The sequence below is a fragment of the Staurois parvus genome, unplaced genomic scaffold (genome assembly GCF_062004578.1).
Source record: "Staurois parvus isolate SC_StPar_1 unplaced genomic scaffold, SC_StPar_1.0 ptg000172l, whole genome shotgun sequence".
Taxonomy (NCBI): Eukaryota; Metazoa; Chordata; class Amphibia; order Anura; family Ranidae; genus Staurois; species Staurois parvus.
Genome location: NW_028317968.1, coordinates 11,402,387 through 11,425,690, shown reverse-complemented (window position 1 = coordinate 11,425,690; position 23,304 = coordinate 11,402,387). Strand labels below are relative to the sequence as shown.

The window sequence follows — 23,304 nt, the reverse complement described above, 5'->3', positions numbered from 1 at the left end:
AATGTACTGTACTCTGTAATGCACTGGACACCGCAATGCACTGTACACTGTAGCACACTGGACACCGCAATGTACTGTACTCTGTAACGCACGTGACACCACAATGCACTGTACTCTGTAACGCACTGGACGCTCCAATGCACTGTACCACATTGGACACCGCAATGCACTGTACTCTGTAACGCACTGGACACCACAATGTACTGTACTCTGTAACGCACTGGACACCAATATGCACTGTACACTGTAATGCACTGAACACCGCAATGCACTGTACTCTGTAACGCAGTGGACACTCTAATGCACTGTACCACATTGGACACCGCAATGCACTGTACTCTAACGCACTGGACACCGCAACACACTGTACACTGTAACGCACTTGACACCAAAATGCACTGTACTCTGTAAAGCACTGGACACCGCAATGCACTGTACTCTGTAACGCACTGGACACCGCAATGCACTGTACTCTGTAACGCACTGGACACCGCAATGCACTGTACACTGTAACGCACTGGACACTGCAATGTACTGTACTCTGTAACGCACTGGACACCCCAATGCACTGTACACTGTAACGCACTGGAGACCGCAATGTACTGTACTCTGTAACGCACTGGACACTCCAATGCACTGTACTCTGTAACGCACTGGACACCCCAATGCACTGTACTCTGTAATGCACTGGACACCCCAGTATTCAGGTTAGCATTAAAAGTTATGGGTTAGTATTAATGTTATGATTAGAGATGAGCGAATTTCTCAAAAATTCGATTCGGCTGATTCGGCGAATTCCAGTGTGAAATTCGATTCGATGCGAATTTCTTCGCTACGAAGATGACTTATAAAAAGGGTTTCTAGGCTTCAGAGAGCCTTTAAATTAGTGCAGAACACTGTACCTTTAATTTAAATGCCCTTGGAGATGAGGAAAGAGAAGGAGAAGGAGAAGGAGAAGGATGAGAAGAAGGAGAAGGATGAGAAGAAGGAGAAGGAGAAGGATGAGAAGAAGGAGAAGGATGAGAAGAAGGAGAAGGAGAAGGATGAGGAGAAGGAGAAGGATGAGAAGAAGGAGAAGGATGAGAAGAAGGAGAAGGATGAGAAGAAGGAGAAGGAGAAGGATGAGAAGAAGAAGGATGAGAAGAAGGAGAAGGAGAAGGATGAGAAGATGGAGAAGGAGAAGGATGAGAAGAAGGAGAAGGAGAAGGATGAGAAGAAGGAGAAGGAGAAGGATGAGAAGAAGGAGAAGGATGAGGAGAAGGAGAAGGATGAGAAGAAGGAGAAGGATGAGAAGAAGGAGAAGGATGAGAAGAAGAAGAAGGATGAGGAGAAGGAGAAGGATGAGAAGAAGGAGAAGGATGAGAAGAAGGAGAAGGATGAGAAGAAGGAGAAGGAGAAGGAGAAGCAGAAGGAGAAGGATGAGAAGAAGGAAAAGGAGAAGGATGAGAAGATGGAGAAGGAGAAGGATGAGAAGAAGGAGAAGGAGAAGGATGAGAAGAAGGAGAAGGATGAGAAGATGGAGAAGGAGAAGGATGAGAAGAAGGAGAAGGATGAGAAGAAGGAGAAGGATGAGAAGAAGGAGAAGGAGAAGGATGAGAAGAAGGAGAAGGAGAAGGATGAGAAGAAGGAGAAGGAGAAGGATGAGAAGAAGGAGAAGGAGAAGGATGAGAAGAAGGAGAAGGAGAAGGATGAGAAGAAGGAGAAGGATGAGAAGAAGGAGAAGGAGAAGGATGAGGAGAAGGAGAAGGATGAGAAGAAGGAGAAGGATGAGAAGGAGAAGGATGAGAAGAAGGATGAGAAGAAGGATGAGAAGAAGGAGAAGGATGAGAAGAAGGACAGTTCTGTGACAGTTTCTGTCTATTTCTGACAGTTCTGGGACATTCACTCCATACAGCTGTTTCAACCGCTGTATGGAGGGAATGTCATAGAACTGTCAGAAATAGACTATTAATGACAGTTCTGGGACTGTCCTTCCATGCAGCGGTTGAAACATTGTATGTATTTGTTTCCATAAATGGATCCATTTATGGAAACAAATAGATACAATGTTTCAACCGCTGTATGGAAGGACAGTCCCAGAACTGTCATTAATAGTCTATTTCTGACAGTTCTATGACATTCCCTCCATACAGCGGTTGAAACAGCTGTATGGAGTGAATGTCCCAGAACTGTCAGAAATAGACTATTTATGACAGTTCTGGGACTGTCCTTCCATACAGCGGTTGAAACATTGTATCTATTTTTTTCCATAAATGACATTCTGCAAATACACTTAGAGGAGCGCTGCAGATACACTTTTTGCCGGCTTGGAATTAATCTTATTTTCATCCTACTTCTTCTTCTTCATCCTCATCCTCATAAGAAGAAAAAGAAGAAGTAGGATGAAAATAAGAATAATTCCAAGCCGGCAAAAAGTGTATCTGCAGCGCTCCTCTAAGTGTATCTGCAGAATGTCATTTATGGAAAAAAATAGATACAATGTTTCAACCGCTGTATGGAGTGAATGTCCCAGAACTGTCATAAATAGTCTATTTCTGACAGTTCTGGGACATTCACTCCATACAGCTTTTTCAACCGCTGTATGGAGGGAATGTCATAGAACTGTCAGAAATAGACTATTAATGACAGTTCTGGGACTGTCCTTCCATACAGCGGTTGAAACATTGTATCTATTTGTTTCCATAAATGGATCCATTTATGGAAACAAATAGATACAATGTTTCAACCGCTCTATGGAAGGACAGTCCCAGAACTGTCATTAATAGTCTATTTCTGACAGTTCTATGACATTCCCTCCATACAGCGGTTGAAACAGCTGTATGGAGTGAATGTCCCAGAACTGTCAGAAATAGACTATTTCTGACAGTTCTGGGACTGTCCTTCCATACAGCGGTTGAAACATTGTATGTATTTGTTTCCATAAATGGATCCATTTATGGAAACAAATACATACAATGTTTCAACCGCTGTATGGAAGGACAGTCCCAGAACTGTCATTAATAGTCTATTTCTGACAGTTCCATGACATTCCCTCCATACAGCGGTTGAAACAGCTGTATGGAGTGATTGTCCCAGAACTGTCAGAAATAGTCTATTTATGACAGTTCTGGGACTGTCCTTCCATACAGCGGTTGAAACATTGTATCTATTTTTTTCCATAAATGACATTCTGCAAATACACTTAGAGGAGCGCTGCAGATACACTTTTTGCCGGCTTGGAATTAATCTTATTTTCATCCTACTTCTTCTTCTTCATCCTCATCCTCATAAGAAGAAGAAGAAGTAGGATGAAAATAAGAATAATTCCAAGCCGGCAAAAAGTGTATCTGCAGCGCTCCTCTAAGTGTATCTGCAGAATGTCATTTATGGAAAAAAATAGATACAATGTTTCAACCGCTGTATGGAGTGAATGTCCCAGAACTGTCATAAATAGTCTATTTCTGACAGTTCTGGGACATTCACTCCATACAGCTGTTTCAACCGCTGTATGGAGGGAATGTCATAGAACTGTCAGAAATAGACTATTTATGACAGTTCTGGGACTGTCCTTCCATACAGCGGTTGAAACATTGTATGTATTTGTTTCCATAAATGGATCCATTTATGGAAACAAATACATACAATGTTTCAACCGCTGTATGGAAGGACAGTCCCAGAACTGTCATTAATAGTCTATTTCTGACAGTTCCATGACATTCCCTCCATACAGCGGTTTCCGGCAAAAAGTGTATGTGCAGAGTTCCTCTATTCTGCAGATACACTTAGAGGAGCTCTGCAGATACACTTAGAGGAGCTCTGCACATACACTTTTTGCCGGCTTGGAATTATTCTTATTTTCATCCTACTTCTTCTTCTTCTTCTTCTTCATCCTCATCCTCTTCTTCTGAGGATGAGGATGAGGATGAAGAAGAAGAAGAAGAAGTAGGATGAAAATAAGATTAATTCCAAGCCGGCAAAAAGTGTATGTGCAGAGCTCCTCTAAGTGTATCTGCAGAATAGAGGAACTCTGCACATACACTTTTTGCCGGCTTGCAATTATTCTTATTTTCATCCTACTTCTTCTTCTTCTTCTTCATCCTCTTCTTCTTCTTCTGAGGATGAGGATAAAGAAGAAGAAGAAGAAGAAGAAGAAGTAGGATGAAAATAAGATTAATTCCAAACAGGCAAAAAGTGTATGTGCAGAGCTCCTCTAAGTGTATCTGCAGAATAGAGGAACTCTGCACATACACTTTTTGCCGGCTTGGAATTATTCTTATTTTCATCCTACTGCTTCTTCTTCTTCTTCATCCTCATCCTCATCCTCAGAAGAAGAGGATGAGGATGAAGAAGAAGAAGAAGAAGAAGAAGAAGTAGGATGAAAAGAAGAATAATTCCAAGCCGGCAAAAAGTGTATGTGCAGAGTTCCTCTATTTCTGACAGTTCTCTCACAGCTTCTTCACATGTACAGCGGTTGAAACATCTGTATCCTAAATGGAAACTAATAGATACAAATTGTATCTATTAGTTTCCATTTAGGATACAGATGTTTCAACCGCTGTACATGTGAAGAAGCTGTGAGAGAACTGTCAGAAATAGAGGAACTCTGCACATACACTTTTTGCCGGCTTGGAATTATTCTTCTTTTCATCCTACTTCTTCTTCTTCTTCTTCATCCTCATCCTCATCCTCTTCTTCTGAGGATGAAGATGAAGAAGAAGAAGAAGTAGGATGAAAAGAAGAATAATTCCAAGCCGGCAAAAAGTGTATGTGCAGAGTTCCTCTATTTCTGACAGTTCTCTCACAGCTTCTTCACATGAACAGTGGTTGAAACATCTGTATCCTAAATGTAAACTAATAGATACAATGTTTCAACCGCTAAACATGTGTTCCTTCTGTCAGAGAACTGTCAGAAATAGCGGAGCTCACTGCAGGGACACTTTTGCCGGCTGATCGGGAAATGTTCGATTCGCGCACCCGAAGTAGGCAAAATTTCGGTTTCGCCGCGAATCGAATATTTCCTGAAATTCGACTCGAATTCCGGTTCGCCTGGTTCGATTCGCTCATCTCTAGTTATGATTTAAGCGGTTAAGTGGTTACATTTAAGTGTTCTAGTTAACATATAAATCTAAGAAAAACTTTTTTTAGCTTTGTCTACAGTAGGGAAGGATAAGAATCCTTGCCATGCTTGTGTTTTTGTTTTTTTTTCTGTTGTCTGGGTCCCATCATTGTAATTTAGGTCCCATGTAAACAGGCGTTTGTTTGCTTCAAACCGGTTTTACAATCCCATACAATCTATTGAAATACAAAACCCACTTGAGGAATGTTAAATGAACCTGTCACTTACTTCTGAATGATCTCAGAAATGTCTCAAACTGATGTCAAACCGATGCCATCAATACAAGCTCTTACCTTCACTTTCTGTTCTGGAGACACAGCAAGAAGCCAGTGGAATTATCACCAATGTGAGATAAAGCCCTTATTAGATGTCACTGCAAACGATGTCCTCATGTCCCCATGCCAACAGATTCACCAGACAGGAAATAAAGGAAAATGTGAAGCAGGGGCACGTGCAATACAAAGCTGTCAGGAATTTCAGCCTCCCATGCACTACTTAAGTTTTTTTTAATTATTTCTGTTTCTGAGTTGTTGTAAATGTATTCTCTATTCCTGTCTCATGAAACTGTTGTCACCAGTGTTTTTTTTTTGTTTTTTTGCTTTTGTCCCATCATGGATCTTTCCCTTTTACTTTGTTTTTCCAAAGCATTGAGAAATCCCTTTTCATTTATGTCAACAGAAATGGTGTTCCCCTTGGTATTGGAATACAATTTCCCTTCACCTCGTTCTGTGACATAACTAAAATGTAACATTTTCTCATCACTTTCTGAACCAGAGACAACTGAATAAAGTGATCATTAGACAGCAGAGAAAACCTTACAGGGTTTTTTTTTACACTTCCTCGCTCTTTCCACTCTTACACTTTCAGGATTAAGGTCAAGTAAAGCGTTACGTTTCAGGTTTAGGTAAAGTGTTTTTTTCAGAGCTAAAAGTACCTTTAATGCCTGACACCTCCGCAACCTGCCTCTAGTCTGTTCATTGCCTACATAAAGATCCATTTTGTTTGTCTGATGTTTGATTTCAGCATGATTACTTATTAAATTAATTCAGACAGCATGTAGGTGGGGGTAATGTTGAGGGTGGCAGAAATTGGTACCAATGAAAAACACCCTCTCTTCAGTAGGTTCATCTAAGCCTCAGAATCCAGCAATGGGTCTTCAACCTTCCAACACTTTCCATATGGGAGTAGTCAGAAACCATGTTTAATGAGGCAGGTTCACTTTTCACCATAAAAAAACAAGTACACGAGTTAGTGTAGAGGTTTATATTCACACAGTAGTTTCAAGCTCTGCACCAGGGGAAAGCAGAAAGCTGCACCTCAAACCATCAGTAGGCAGCCTCCTGGTACCATGTCACCAAACAATCTCTCCTCCTCGCACGTATAAGTCATACTCAGGGGCGGACTGACAACTCATTGGGCCCCCGGGCAATAGGGGATCATGGGGCCCCTGTGTCCTTGCCCAAACTCTAAAAAGCCTATGAAAAAGGTACCAGGGGCATCTCATGGAGGCCCCTACTGACCCCGGGCCCTCGGGCAGTGCCCGAGTTTCCAAATGGTCAGTCCATCCCTGGTCATACTGTCTCGTTATCATCATAGAAAAAAAGTGAGTCCTGCTTGACTTCTTTTTTTTGAAGAAAAATTGTTTTGACTTTCACAAGCCACATCCGAAAAACGTAGAAAAACAATGTGGACTGAATGACTCAAGCCTAACATAAAGAGACAAACTCCCAGCTTGTCTCCCATGCTGAGCTAGTAAAGTCAGGTGTTCTATATAGGTGGGCTTGAGTCGTTCAGTCCACATTGTTTTCTTGAACTTCTTAATAGCTCTTATTGAACTCCAAAAAATGGTGAAAGGCAGAAAACATTCATAGAACATTTTCAACAAAAACATTTTTTTTTCACAGTGAAAGCAGTACAAGAAAAGGAAGGTTGTGGCACATACACAGCATCATTCACCATTTTTTTCAAACCTTGGGGGCCTCAATCTCCAATGCTTTTCCCTGTAGGGGAAAGTGTGCTGACCAGAAGTTATATCTCTGAACGTTTCTCTCCACTCCACCACACTGGACCACCTGTCTCCCAAGGGTGGGTCCACCCCAAGCCCACATAGTAGGACACCTACACCCAGTTACAGATAGGTAAAAAAACTGATAACTACCTGGTGCTTTACGCCGGTAATAGTAATTGAAACATGGAGGGAGTTACCAAAGCAGGAAAGAGCCCACAGAGTATTTGAAGTACAATAGGAAGTTATGAAATTCTCTGAACATCCTGCTCTTATCCTTTCTAGACAAGATTGTTTGCACGCGCTTAAGTTAATATTATACACTATACTTTTTATAGACACCGACAAATATTTCAGTCCAACAGTAGGTCCGGTTACAAAACATACTCACAGGGCATGCTTGTATGAAAGCAAATGTTATTTCATTCTGGTAGCATTTTGATATGTCATCTTGTGATTGCACTTGAAACCTAGCCTAAAATGAAGTCACAAAGCAAGAGGATGATGGTGTGAGGGAATGCAGCACCTGTTTAGTGGATAAATAAAATGCTAATGTTATCCGGGGTTACCCAAGGTACATATATAACTAATATGTTTTGTAATGGTATAGCCAGCCACTGTTAATTCTGTTTGGAGGAGTCATGCCATTCATGAAAACAAAAGCTATTTCTATATACATTCCTACTGTATGATTTAATCGATTTCCTAATATTTTACTCATTTTCTTTACTTTAGTAGCCTGTAAGGAGGGTTTCTTCTTTATGGGTAGACACAATCTAACAGGGCCAGTACTTTTCTGGTTCTCTGTCCGTTTGTTATGTAAGGCTGAGGAGGAGCCCATATGGGGTCCATGTGGAGAGAAAGAGCAGCCATGTAGAAAACAGTAGCAGAAGACACTATAAGGCCCAGAGACTGAAGACCTTGAGCCACGAGTAAACTTAGTTTATTGAAATCAAGTTAGCACCACAGCACCCCTCCTAGTTTGTAATTGGGGGACTTTTATAACACATTAGTGACTGAGTACTGGTAGTTATGTTATGTAGTTTGGAAGGAAGTATCCCAGATGTCTCGGACTAAACTGTACAATGGAATTGTAGCACCCTCCTAGTATAGCTAGGGGTGCTAGGCCCTGATAACTAGTGAAGAGCTGATTAGCAGCTCAGGTGAGATAGTCAGAGGGGTCACATTTTGGTCAGGACTGAAAGACTCTGCTGGCCAGCCCCTCTGGAATTTCCCCCTGCTCTGAGGCTTTTGGAGGAGGGCATTGGAGGCAGTGGGTGGATCTGAGGAGTGGTTGGCTGCACTTTGGAGGGACCTTGGCCAATCCCCAACAGAAGGCTTGGCAAGGGGCTGGAATCCTTTAAAAGTGCTGGAGCCTGCTCAGTAGCAGGAGAGTCGGGTAGAAGAAGGAGAAAGGAAGTTGTGAGGTGGAGGAGAAAGGCTGCCAGGAGGCCTAGTGGGATGGGGCCTGCCTGCGAGCCTGTAGCTGGAAAGGATGAAAACTCAGGACTGACTGGCCCCTGAGAGAGGACCACCTGCATGGCAGAAATGGAGCTACCCAGCTGATAAGCCTGGTAGCTGCAGGCATTCCGCAAGCGGTACAGGAGAGGATCTAAGTGAGTACACCCACACCCCCTGGGAGGATAGGGGAAGGAGCACTCTGGTGGGAAACCTTGGTCAGGAAGAAAGTCTCCAGATTGCTGGGTGAAGAGGAGTTCATCTAGGGTCTGAGATAGTACAACTGGAACTGCTGGCTAGCACTCCTACAGAAACTGTGTAAGAGAAAAGAAGCTGTAAATAGTTCAGGAAGTTGTCCTCGGATTTCAGTTTCCTTGGACATCCTATACACCCCTTTACCCTATCCATGTTTAATGAAAGCTGTGTGGAAAATGCTAAATGGCTGGCTGTGCAGAACTATAGGGGGACCCAAATTCATCAGCAATTCCTAAGGGGGTAGTGCTACTAAATGTTTGTGAGATGCTCTATGAAATGTTCAGTAAAGTGCCTTAAAGCCACTGTAGTGCCTCATTACTTAACACAGATGAAAATATCTTATGTCAAGCGACATTGCTATTGGGAAATGTCATGTGCTACTTAGAAGCAAGAAGCATAGCCAATACCTTAGGAGAGTGTTTAGAATCTTGCTAGGGTTGGGAGCAGTTGGTGGTCCAGAGACAGAGGGCTCATCAATGTAGTGACCGGGCATTTGCTTACATTATACCTAGGTTACCACTCAGTGGCCTTTAAGGGAGGTCGAGACCTGCATAGGAATTGGACTTGGAGAAATGTAAAGTGTAAAAATGTTGTTCCTGATCAGGCCTTAGGCTGAAAAGCTTCTAGATCCTGTTCACGTGTTTGAAGCTGGTAAGATGGAGTTTTGACCACTTAACTATAACCCAGCCCCTAGGAAAGCCTGTCCTTTTAAACCTGCTTTAATATTATACATCACAGACATAAAATGATCTTTCTAGGCTCTTTATCATGTGATAAGCTAATTTGCCTTTTTTGTCCTCTTGCTGGATTCTGCAAGTTTGATGCTTTTATGGTATCAGATCAGTTATTTGTATTTAGTATCAGCATGGTCCTTTAAAGACCTGCAGGAGGATCTGTGATGTTAAATTCATCTTGTAGGTGGGTCCAAGCTACTCCACATGGCCAAACCCTACAGCTGGGGATCTACTGTTATGTAGGGTATACACTTTGTTTTCTTTCGTTCAACCAGCTGACAGATCCCTCCATCAACACAAACGATTTGTGATGCAGGGATCTTTCCAGATGAGATATTGTATTCTGACAAGGGGAACTCCCCCCCCCCCCCCTCACATCAGAATAGATTGACCAATGCTGCTCTGATTGAATGCTGGTTTTCCAGCATGAACATTTGACAGAAGCAGTCATTGACACACACCGACCAATGTCGGTTGGTTCCGCAGGAATTTCTGGTCCATGTATACCCTGTTTTAAACTGGATTTTCTAGATTGTTCTCTCTTTGCCATACATGTGCATGGATGGCGGTTTGAAACTTTTACACTCCATCCAAGTCCATAACAACCCCTAAACACCTGGAGCATACGTCACACAGGCCCTGCAGGTTCAACATGGTTCAAATTAGAGCTCCAGAAGTACATCCAAACACCCTTGGATCATGAGTCATGGGGATTGACATGTGTTTTATGGGGGGGTCCTCTTTCACTGCTAGGATGGTGTCTCCTTTCCCTAACCCCCAGGTATTGGCTGTGCGCTCTGATTCACACCACCTTTTGTCTCTTACTTCTCACCACATGGAGGCTGCTCTTTGCATTGATCTTCATGAAGTAAGTGCAAACAACCCACAACAGTGGGATGAGTGCAGTTGCACAGTATGGTTAATAGTATCCCAACAGTCCATATAAATGGTAATGGCCCCATATTAGGGTAGCTCTTCAATAAAGTTCAGCAAGATGGAGGTAGGGAGAATTGTGGTACTTACAATTACGGTTTCATGTCTTCTGCTTAATTCCTAATTCCCATTTATGGGCCACAGCCCTCAGTTCCTGTCTAGACAACTTTCCATAGGGAGCCTGACTGCCAGAGACATTCAGGCTAGGGAGGAAAGCACAAGAAGAAACTGGATGTCCTCTAGCCAGGAGATGGGGCAGGCTGTGATGTGCTACAGCTTCTAATGCACACTATGATAAGCCCAAAGTCTACAGTAAAATCAGGAAAATAAATTTCAGTACAGGATAGGACCCTGTACAACCGTGTAAGGCTGAAGGCAAGGTTGAAGTTCATCTTTAAATCACTGGTGTACAATCAGACAACCAAAATGAGTCAAATCATCATTAAAAACAAAAATGACATATTACAAACAATCTAAAGATTTTTATTTATGCATTTTTTTCTCATCGCACTCTCAGGTATTGCTGCTGCCACCATTTTTAACCCCAGTCACAATGTGTCTATTAATGAGGATCAGCTGCGAGTGGCATTTGATGGAGATGCTGTCCTTTTTTCTGATGAATCTGAGAAGATAGTGAAGGAGCACGGCTTAGATATGTTCTTTGAACATGAGAAGGCTTATGAGAACAAACCACTGGCACAGGTACTTGCTTCCTTGTATTACTTGAATGAATGTTTTGTTAGCCCTCTTGTTTTAACTAGGATTTGTTTATAATGGGCTGCATTAAATGAGTTTTATTGATAAGTCAAGCTAAAGCATAAAACAGATAAACCTTTTCTCTAAAGTCTGCGCTGACCATCTTATTCAGCAGCCAAGATAAACAGACGATATGCAGTCTTTAGAAACATTCATCAGGAAAGGTATGCAGCACTGTGAACTTGAATCCAAAGTTAATAAAAAGTTAAAACCTGGGGTCTGTGTTGTCACATAGGGGTTGATTTACTAAAACTGGAGAGTGCAAAATCTGGTGAAACTCTGCATAGAAATCAATCACCTTCCAGGTTTTTTGTCAAAGCTTAATTGAACAAAAGTTAAAAGCTGTGTGGCTACCATGCACAGCTGCACCAGATTTTCCACTCTCCAGTTTTAGTAAATCAACCCCTTTGTGTCTTCTCGTACAAAATACTTTCCTCCACAGTTTCTCCACCAATAAAATAAAGCACTGACCTGGTCTTACTTAATCATTCGCATGGCTGTTCTGATCAGGTTCGCCTATCAGTTTTTCAGACGGACCTTTGGACAGGAGGGTGTACATCTGGGTCCACTAAGAAAAACAGAAGAGTGCATCCTTTTCCACTATGGCAGACTGGATCAGAGGTAGCTAGATGTAAATGGACAGTCTGTTTACACCCAGCCAGCCACAGAGCAGAGCGGGCTTGGTCCGTGCCCAAATGTGACATATGTGCCACTCTGCTCTAATCAGCAGGGGATCAGTTTACAGATCCCCTGCTGATTAGAGTGGAATTTGCCCCGTGTAAAAGGGACCTTCAAGGTGGACTGCACTATCTTCAGTGCAGCCCGGATTATCAGATTTCCAATCTTTTTTGCACTCTGTACCAACTACAAATAGGAATGTATTTGCGCTGGCTACCAATCAAAGCTGTTCCCTTCACAGACTGTGATAGTCTGCTTCCGCAGGTGTGTGAAGATCTCCTGAGATCCTAAAGACAGCTCACAGCTCATACACCCATTGCATTCTTTCACAGATAATCCAGTGGACCCATAAAAATATATAGAAGAAAAAAGCATGTAGCACTACAAAAATTGCTACACAAAATGTGTAGCACTACCCCCTTAGGAGTGACTGATTTTTTGGTCCCCCTACAGCTCTGCACAGCCAGACAACACTTATTCTCTTCCACACCTGCACACTGGAGACAGTAAATAGTCCTCGAGCTTGGTTTTATGACTTTATTAAGGGGCTTTAAACTTAGATAGGGTTGAGGGGTGTATGGGATGTCCAAGAAAACTGTGAGGACAAACTCCTTAGCAACTATGTACAAGTCCGAGGACAAAAAGACTCTCCTTTAAAGAGCTCTCTGGTGTAGCTCCTCAGATCCCAGATGAATCCTCTTCACCCAGCTCCCTGAGGTATCCTTGGGTCAGGGGACCCAGAAACTGCCAATTTAGGAAACAGTCCCAGATGAGGGTCTAGCTGGGTTCTCCATCTGACTGTCCTCTCCCCTTATCCGGCCCACGAGGAGTAAGATTACACACAGTGTCCTTCCTGGCAGCTTAATGGATAGGTGGCTGCCTTCAGGCCTTTCGCTGAGCTGGCTCCTTCCCTACTGTTCAGGCTGTCCTTCCTAGCAGTTGGTGGTACAATGGAGGCTCCCTTATCCAGCACCAGCCCAAAGGTAGGCCCCATCCCTGGGTCCTCTTCGCAGGCTCCACACTCCAGCCCTCACTCTATCTTCCACCCAACACTACTCTTCCTGCTGATCAGGCTCTTTCACATTTAAGGGCTGTCCTGGCCCCATGCCAACCCTTCCGCTTGAGGATTAGCTAGGATCCTTTAAGTATGCAGATCAGCCCCTCCTCACCACCTCCCACAGCCTTCTAGAAACTTTTCAAGCTTTTACAGCAGGGGGAGGTATCAGGGAACTGACCTGCAGAGCCCTCAGCCCTGACCCAGAGTAACCTGGCTGACTCATCCCAGGCTGCTATTCAGCCTCTGCCTAAAAACCTGACTAACCCCCTGCTACAAATGTAACAGTTAAAATTACCATTTAAAACAGAACTCAAAATCATGAGACCTTGCCAATCTGGCTTATGAAAATGTATACACTACAGTCAACACGACAAGTTTTGTTCAAACAAACCTTAATTTTATGAATATTTGCACTATCTATGGAGGAAAGTATATGTATGAAAAGACACAAAGTGACAAAACAATTACTGTAAAGCGAAAGCATAGCTTTAAATGAACAGCTAAATATACTGGTTTACTTGTTAGAGTATCTGAAATTCAATTTGGCCAGTCTGAACAGTGCCCAACTATACCAGTTCTTTCTGGCCAACCTCCTCCATTCATAGAAGTCACACTGCAGCTTCTATGAGTTGAGGAGCTGGGCCATTCAATCATCTGACAGTCCTCCATTCACAGATCTGTGTTTTATTTACATAAGCAATAGAACAACTTCTATGAATGGAGGAGGAGGGCATAGCCGGCGCTCTTGATGACTTCCTGTCACAGCCCTCTCAGCTCTGTTAACCCCTACCTGCACCTGAGGATTACAGCAATGGGGGTAGGTGGGGTTTTGGAGGAGTGAAGATTGCCACTAAACCAGGAGACAGCAGCACAAGGGATGCATCACATTGATAGCAAGCAATTTCTTTTTTCCTAAATTTTTCTTATTTTTACTAAAATTAGGCTTTAGGTTAAAGCAGTGCAAGCAATTAGGTGATATCTTCTCTACCAAAAAATTCTACACGTTAGGTAATCTCATGAGCTGTAGTTTTTACAAACTGATGGTCCAACTTGAGTGATATTTGGTCTGAGACTACTAATTTCTTAAAATCAGCCCCATTTTAATGGTGGGGCAAAATATATAATCTTATTTATAAAATGGAGTGACAGAGAAACAGGAAAGGATTCTAGAACAGTAATTAACATTTAGTATACTTTGTCATGGGTTATATAACTCTTAAAGTAACTTCATTTCTAACACTTTAGAAAGAGAATGTAACCCTGAGACCAGCCAAATGAACAGGCAGAAGATAACTTTACTAAATGGGCGCGGAGCAGGTTAACAATACAAATAGGGTCAGAGAGGCAAAGAGAACGCATTCTGTATAGAACAATTAAACAGTCTTTCTCAACTAGGGTGCCTAGGCATCCAGGGGTTCCTTCTGGATTCTTCAGGGGTGCTTTGACAAAATGCGTAAAAATTGCCCCAAATTGCCTAACAAATTGTGGGGAGGGGATCAAGCCTGCCTTTTTGTTACACAAAGCCATAGTTTTTCATTGTGCAACCTTGGGCACCATGTAGGCCAACCACCAGCATCCTAACAACTGCTGATGTCATCAGTTGATAAGGAGGACATCTGGCACCTGCACAGCATCCTTGTTGGATCCTCCACCCCCTCTATCAGCACTGGGGTCATGTTAGCTGTATGGTGGATAGAAAATTAAGTAGAACAAATGCTGGGATACTAGTGAGTACCAGTGTGCAAAAGTGTATTTGCTTTGTGAGAATAAATTATTTCTAATGTTGGGTGCCCTATGTGTGTGGATGCTGTTGCAATATGTAAAACTATTAGCGGTGCCTCGAAAATTGTGCATAATTTTAAGGGGGGCCTTCTCTAGAAAACGGCTGAGAAACATTGCTCTATAGGAACAGTATTTGGAGAGGCATCACGACTTCATTAAACCAAACAGTAAAGTACAAGAACAGATACCAGCACTTGGACACTGGATGCCCTCACAGTGCAATGCATTGCATCTGGTAGTTCACATACCAGTTTCACAGGCGACTGGCTGGAGGAGTCCCTGGGCTGGAAACACAGGCCAGTGCCTGTAGTCACAGGATCACCCCATTTGAGACACAATAATTTGGAAACAATTAATGCAGTTTTCTCTGCAGTGGCTGGATCTATCTTAATAGCAGTGTGCTACTGTGCTGAGAATGTGTTCTCTCATTTGGACCCATCACTCTTCATCATTTGTAGTCTCTGCTCCTAGTGCATCTGAATAGGTGGCCTCCAAGGGAGATATTGAGAATTCAGAATGAATTGTAGACACAGTTATAAAGGAAATGAAAGTAGATGGAGATCTCTGGAATGAGTCCAAGGTATTTACAGTATGGGCACTAAATGTATGCAGATTTTTTAAGAAACTGGATGAAACAATTAAAAATTCAAACTCGAAGTATATATATATATATATATATATATATATATATATATATATATATACATATATATAATTTTTGTTTTCTTTCATTCACTTTGCCCTTTTGTGACATTTTTTGGTGTTATAAAATGCATCTAAATTGAAAAAAACAAAAGAAAAAAGAAACTAAAATCTGGTTAACAAAAAAAGATTTTATTTAAGTATGTATTCTTATCTCAAATGGGCCTTCTGTTTTGCTGCTGTGATCTGACTTTCTGATAGAAGGTGGTTACTTTTGTTTTCCATGATCCCACAGTATGCAGGAATGTAGACAAACTCTCTTGATCACCCCTGAGATGGAATGTGGACTATGGGATATGTATTTTACATAAAGTACTACACATGACCATAATTAATGTGTATTTCTCATTCTAAACATTACAAACAGAAAAAAAAAACCACAGTAAGAAACAAATTAAGTAAATTAAATTACAGGGCCATTAACGAATAGTTTCACCTTCAGGAACATGTAACAAGATACACCTGTATTTAAGGTGTAACATGTAACATGCTCCTAATCACCTGCCTCCCACCACCAAAGCCCCCCTCCTTGTGACAGAAGGCGGAGGTTTCTCTCCCCCGCAGCCGCTATCACATTTAAACCTGAGCGACCAGCCAGTGCATCTGCCGGGTGGCTGGACAGACGAACAAAGCCAGGATCAACTTTGAACGGCTCTCCATTATAGTAAACCTCAAGTGATAACGTGACATCACTTCCAGTTTACTTGGAAGTAAATGGCGCCATTTAAAAAAAATAAAAGCATTCAAAAACACAGATCTTGGTGTTTATGAATGCTTTTAAGTGTAGAGGGGGGATTTTGGGTCTTAAAGATCCCCGATCTCTCCCTAAAGAGCACCTGTCACGTGCCTATTGCTGTCACAAGGGATGTTTACATTCCTTATGACAGCAATGAAAGTAGTAAAAAATTAAAGCAACAGTGTAAAAATAAAAAATAAAATAAAATAATTTAAATTTTTTTTTTTTTTTAAAGTGTCCCCATCCTCCCGTGCTCATGTGCAAAGGCAAATGCATGGGTTGCTCCCGCATGCACGCAAACAGCGAACAACCCATATACGTGAGGTATCACCGTGACCGTCAGATTATGAGTAGTAATTCAAGCACTACACCTCCTCTTTAAATCTAAAGTGGTAACCTGTAAAGGCTTTTAAAGCGTTGCCTATGGATAGTAACATTTATGTTGTTTGTCACCATTGCATGGGTGGCAATTTTAGAGCTTAACATGTATGGTATCTAGTTACTCAGCGTAACATCATCTTTTATATTTAAAAAAAAAATTGGGTTATGTATCAAGATTCAAAAAAGCATATTTTTCCCCCAAAAATTGCCATTGAAAAGCTGCTGCGCAAATACTGTATGACATAAGAAATTGCAATATGCACCAATTTAATCTCTAGGGCAGTGTTTCTCAACCTTTTTTCAGTCAAGGCACCCTTTAAAATTATGGACAGTCTTGAGGCATCCCATTCTAAAATGTGAAAAACTATTCAAATAGTTTTATATAACGCAGCAACATCCACACATGTAGGACACGTAGGTTGTCAGGACGCCACCGGCTAGAAACTTGTGGCTTTGTATATCTAAAAGGCAGGCTTGTTCCACCTTCTGGCTTGTATACAATTTTTGGGCAATTTTTAGACATTTTGCCAAGGCACTCCTGAAGAAAACTCAAGGCACCCTGGTTGAGAAAGGCTGCTCTAGGGCCTCTGCTTTAACCGCTTGCCGCCCTGCCACTGTATATATACGTGTGCAGGGCGGCAGTGGAGCGAAAAACCACGTTTTAAAACGGGCTCCGCGCTCCCGACACTGCGCTCCCGCCGACCTGCGGGTGACACTATTCGATCCAGGAGGGATCAATCATTAGATTTCAGCCAGTGATTTCTGGCTGAAATCAGATGATCGGTCCCTGTCCTATCCTGTCCTGTGTTGACATTTACACAGGGCAGGATATGATGTCATTCTTCTCTGCCTGGACACATTCCGTTCCAGACAGAGAAGAAGAAACAGTAAAAGTGAGTAAAACAGCACACTGACAGTTAGAACACACTAGAGGACACATTTAACCCCCTGATTGCCCCCCCCCCCCCAGTTAACCCCTTCACTGCCCTGTCACCAGTGTCACTGATAAGTGAAGCGATTTTTACTGATCACTGTATCAGTGTTGCTGGAGACTTCCGATAGTGTTAGCGCTCCTCCCAGATAGCGCCAGATTGTCCGCCAGTACACCAGTAATCCCGTTTAACCCCTTGATCGCCCCCCCCCAGTTAACCCCTTCACTGCCCTGTCACCAGTGTCACTGATCAGGGAACCGATTTTTACTGATCACTGTATCAGTGTCGCTGGCGACTTCCGATAGTGTTAGCGCCCCTCCCAGATAGCGCCAGTTTGCCCGCTAGTGCACCAGAAATCCCATTTAACCCCTTGATCGCCCCCCCCCAGTTAACCCCTTCACTGCCCTGTCACCAGTGTCATTGATTACAGTGAACAGATTTTTACTGATCACTGTATTAGCGTCACTGGTGACTTCCGATAGTGTTAGCGCCCCTCCCAGATAGCGCCAGTTTGCCCGCTAATGCACAGGATTTTTTTTACCAAAAACATGTAGCAGAATACATTTTGGCTTAAATTTATGACTAACTTTGAGTTTACGATATATTTTTTATAGCTGAAAGTAGAAATTATTGTTTTTTTCAAAATTTTCGTGTTTTTTTTGTTTATAGCGCAAAAAATAAAAAGCGCACAGGTGATCAAATACCACCAAAAGAAAGCTCTATTTGTGTAAAAAAAAGGACGTAAATTTCGTTTGGGTACAGCATTGCATGACCGCGCAATTATCATTTGAATTAGTGCAGCGCTGTATAGCAAAAAAAGGCATAAATTACAGTATCTATACCATAGTTTGTAGACACTATAACTTTCACACAAAGCAATCAATATACACTTATTGGGATTTTTTTTACCAAAAATATGTAGCAGAATACATTTTGGCTTAAATTTATGACTAACTTTGAGTTTACGATATATTTTTTATAGCTGAAAGTAGAAAATATTGTTTTTTTTCAAAATTTTCGTGGTTTTTTTGTTTATAGCGCAAAAAATAAAAAGCGCACAGTTGATAAAATACCACCAAAAGAAAGCTCTATTTGTGTGAAAAAAAGGACGTAAATTTCGTTTGGGTGCAGCATTGCATGACCGTGCAATTATCATTTGAATTAGTGCAGCGCCAAACAGCAAAAAAAGGCTTGGTCATTAAGGGGGGTAAATCCTCAGGAGCTCAAGTGGTTAAATATATATAATGTTTGGGGGTTCTAAGCAATTTTCTAGCAAATATACTGATTGTTACATGTGAACAAAAAGTGCCAGAAATGGCACAGGCTGCAAGTGGTTAATAGATTAAATTGGTGTGATAGTCACTTTAAGAAAATTGAGTTATTTTAGCAGAGCGGGGGTTCAGAAGTATGTCTTGTTAAATGAAGAAAAGAGTTGAACTTGAGCGGCTAATTCCTTTCTTAGATGGCTTGAACTTGAATTAGAATGAGTGCAAAGTTCTGCCTAGGGAGTGATAGGGTTAACTCAGATAACCTGCAGGCAGTACTTCGTAATAACGGGTTAGAAAGGCATACTGCAGCAATAGATAGGCTCTGGCACATATTATGTTTGCATAGGAATAGCAGACTGAGGCAATAGATTGACTTCAGCACCTGTGCTCAAATGCGGTGGCCTGTACTGTACAGTGTCTTTGAACTTGAAGTAACTTGAAACAGCAAACACACACTAAAGGTAGTGTTAATTGGGTTAGGAACCCTCTCACCCTGTCCTTATGTAAAGCAAAGTAAAGCAAAGTGAAGCAATGAGCGTCCACTGCACAGCTTGGTCTCATCTATAGTTACATAGTTAGTCTGGCTGAAAAAAGACAAAAGTCCATCCAGTTCAACCATTACAAAATAAAAAAAAAAAAACAATCCTATACCCACAGTTGATCCAGAGGAAGGCAAAAAAACCCCCAGCAAAGCATGAACCAATTTGCTCCTGCAGGGAAAAAAATTCCTTCCTGATCCCGAGAGGCAATCGGATATTCCCTGAATCAAATTTACCTATACATGTTAGTAACCAGTTATATTCTGTGTAGCTAAGAAAGAATCCAGGCCTTTTTTTAAAGCAATCCACTGAGCTGGCCAGAAACAACTTTTGGGGGAGTCTAGTCCACATTTTCACAGCTCTTACTGTGAAGAAACCTTTTCTGTGTTTGGAGATTCAATTTCTTTTCCTCCAGACGTAAAGAGTGCCCCATTGTCCTCTGTGATGACCTAATGGTGAATAACTCTGCACCAAGTTCACTATATGTTGAGGGGACCCCCTTTGAAGATGTGGCTGTGATGATGACCCCACTGGAAGCAAATCTCCACCAGTGTGCCTCTTTAGCATACTTGGCTCTCAGATGGCATTTGTGGATTTCTGACTCAACCCAGTCCGGTCTGGGTCTACACGGCTCCACACAGCTCTCCACACATGTCCTACAGCAGCCAGGACTCACTTCCTCTTGTGTTCCCAGGCTTTTTCTTTTATATCCTCCCGCCCCTGGAAATTGTCCATGGTAGGTGTAGTTTACTCTCAGCTAAACTGTATGAAAAATTCTGCTCCCAGCATACAAGTCCCAGCAGCCTTTGCTCTCCTGTATTGGGATTCATGATGAACAAAGTTGTGGGACACTGCCATCTTGAGGTCAAAATAGAGATCTGCATACAGTAACAATGCACAGTGTTACATAATAACATTGAACTTCAGAAATTTAAAACCACTTTGGCAATTTACACCATGCTGATGAACCAACAAGGGACATCAGCTGCATACATAGTGGTAAAAATAGCACAGACAGATCAAAACTAAGGGCCTAGCCTTAAGTGTAAGGTAGATGTGACTGTACAGCAGCCTTTCTCAACCAGGGTGCCTTGAGGTTTCTTTATGGGTGCCTTGGCAAAATGTCTAAAAATTGCCCAAAACTTGTATTCAAGACAGCGGGTGGAACAAGCCTGCCTTTTAGTTACACAAAGCCATAGGTTTTCATTGTGCAGCATTACCACCTTCTAGCCACGGGTGTCCTGACAACCAATGACATCATTTGATAAGGAGGATGTCAGTTGCCTGCACAGCATCCTAGTTTGACCCTCCCCGTCCCTCTCCATCAGTGCTGGGGTCACATTAGCTGAGTGATGGAGAAAATTGAAGGAGAAGAGAAACACTGGAATACTTGTCAGTATCATTGTGCAAAATTGTATTTGCTTTGGAAGAATAAATCACCTCTAATGTTGGGTGTCCTATATGTGTGGATGTTGCTGCGTTATATAAAACAATTTGAATAGTTTTTCACATTTTATAATGGGGTGCCTCAAGACTGTCTGTAATTTTCAAGGGTGCCTCAGGACTGTCCATGATTTTAAAGGGTGCCTTGACTGAAAAAAGGATGAGAAACACTGCTGTAGAGAACAGTGGTGTATTGTATATTCACTGCTGACATCTTTCCAAATGTATCCAGTTACAAACTGGCAAGTGATTGCAAAGCAGCAGAAGATTACAATACTCCAAACTGTAAATAGTTACCAAAGGGACCTTTGCTGGCTATATATCAACCCACATTTTTTTCTAAATATAGAAAAGCCAGAATTTCTATTTATTTATTACAGGCATTGATATAGCGCTGAAAATGTATGCAGTGCTTCACATACTGTGCATTCACATCAGTCTCTGTATTCAAGAAGCTAATATGCACACATGCACATAGTAGGGCCAATTTACTTATCAGCATGCTTTTGGAGTGTTCTAAGAAACTGCATGAAAGACAAAAAAACTAAAAGGGTGCAACAGCCTAATTCAGTATCACAGACACCATTGTTTAGAAAAAGTAATTAAAAATACTCCCAAACGTGTTAAAAACACAAGGATGTATCCAGTAGCACTTACACAATCAATGCCCAAGACCTCCTTAGCATGCTACAACAAGAAGTAATGCTGATGTGTTTAAAGGTACAAGCCCTGTTCCTCAGAACCAACCTGCTGACCTACTTTCTTGCCCTTATTCCCAGCCCAATATTAGGTAGTTATAAGCCCCTGTGCTTGAGGGGCAGTACTTTCCGAGGTGGTTTAACCCAATAAGAATGGCAGTCCAGAAGTAAAACAGACCAGACCACACATCATGGTTCTAGGGGACAAGAGGAAGTCAAAAGGTAGCTGCATGACCACAGGGGTGATTATAAATATGTGTTCCCTAATATTTGTCTTTAGCCTATCCCCAGATCACATTCTTATGTAGCCAATCATAAAAACAAAACTCATTGTCACATATAAGTTTCTGCTCTGCATTAGGCTCCCTTGACTTATCCTGCATGTTCCCGATTGCAAGCTCCATATCAATTCGGTCTCTATGCCTGCTATATAACACACTTCCCCATTTGGTAGGAAACTGGAGGAAACTACACAAGCATACACAGATCATGTAAACACTATGCATTTAGTGTCCTGGCTGAAATTTAAAGTGAGGACCCCAGTAAAGCAAGACAGAAATACTGACCAGGAAGCCACCATGATTTTTCTTTTCTTTTTCTGAGGGCCTCCAAACAAACGCCAGACCCCAGGATCCAGCCCAGAAAACTGGAGGAAACTACGCAAGCACATACAGATCATGTGTACTCTACAGTTGCAAGAAAAAGTATGTGAACCCCTTGGGATTATGTGGAGTTTTCCATGAATTGGGCATAAAATGTGCTCTGAACGTCATCTAAGTCACAACAATAGAAGAACACAGTCTGCTGAACATAATACTACACAAACATTAGATGTTGTCATGGTTTAATTGCACATAACATGTAAACATTCACAGTGCAGGGAGGAAAAAGTATGTGAGGCCCTAGCTTAATGACTTCTCCCAGAGCTAATTGGAGCCAGGAGTGAGCCAACCTTGACTCCAATCAGTGTGATGATATTGGATGTGTTGCTGACAGCTGTCCTGCCCTTAAAAAACACACACCTGTTTTGGGTTTACTGGTTTCAAGAAGCACTGTCTGATGTGAACCATGCCTCGCTGAAAAGAGCTCTCAGAAGACCTATGATCAAGAATTGTTGACTTGCATGAAGCTGGAAAGGGTTACAAAAGTATCTCCAAAAGCCTTGATGTTCATGTGTCCACGGTAAGACAGACTGTCTACAAATGGAGAAAGTTTAGCACTGTTGCTACTCTCCCTAGGCGCGGTCGTCCTGTAAAAATGACTGCAAGAGCACAGCGCAGAATGCTGCATGAGGTAAAGAAGAATCCCAGAGTGTCAGCTAAAGACCTACAGAAATCTCTGGCACATGCTAACATTTTTGTTCACACATCTACAATAAGGAAAACATTAAACAAGAATGGAGTACATGGGAGGACACCACGGAGGAAGCCATTGCTGTCCAAAAAGAAGATTGCAGCACGTTTGAAGTTTGCAAAAGAGCACCTGGATGTGTCCACAGCACTACTGGCAGAATATACTGTGGACAGATGACACCAAGATTGAGTTGTTTGGGAAGAACACACAACACTATGTGTGGAGAAAAAAAGGCACAGCGCACCAACATCAAAACCTCATCCCCAATGTGAAACATGGCGGAGGGAGCATCATGGTTTGGGGCTGCTTTGCTGCCTCAGGGCCTGGACGGATTGTTGTCATTGATGGGAAAATGAATTCCAGAGTTTATCAAGACATTTTGCAGGAAAACGTACGACCATCTGTCCGCCAACTGAAGCTCCGCAGAGGATGGGTGATGCAACAGGACAATGACCCAAAGCATACAAGTAATTCAACAAAACAATGGCTGCAACAGCAC

At 42.1% G+C, this 23,304-nt stretch overlaps 1 protein-coding gene across 1 annotated transcript in view; it reads left to right on the top strand.

Moving 5' to 3' along the window:
- The window catches only part of NT5C1A (5'-nucleotidase, cytosolic IA), a 65,351-nt gene that overhangs the window by 35,859 nt on the left and 6,188 nt on the right, over window positions 1-23,304 (top strand). The window contains exon 5 of the mRNA XM_089676678.1: window positions 10,998-11,182. Coding sequence (XP_089532804.1) covers window positions 10,998-11,182 — 185 coding nt within the window. The remainder of the gene's footprint in view (window positions 1-10,997; window positions 11,183-23,304) is intronic.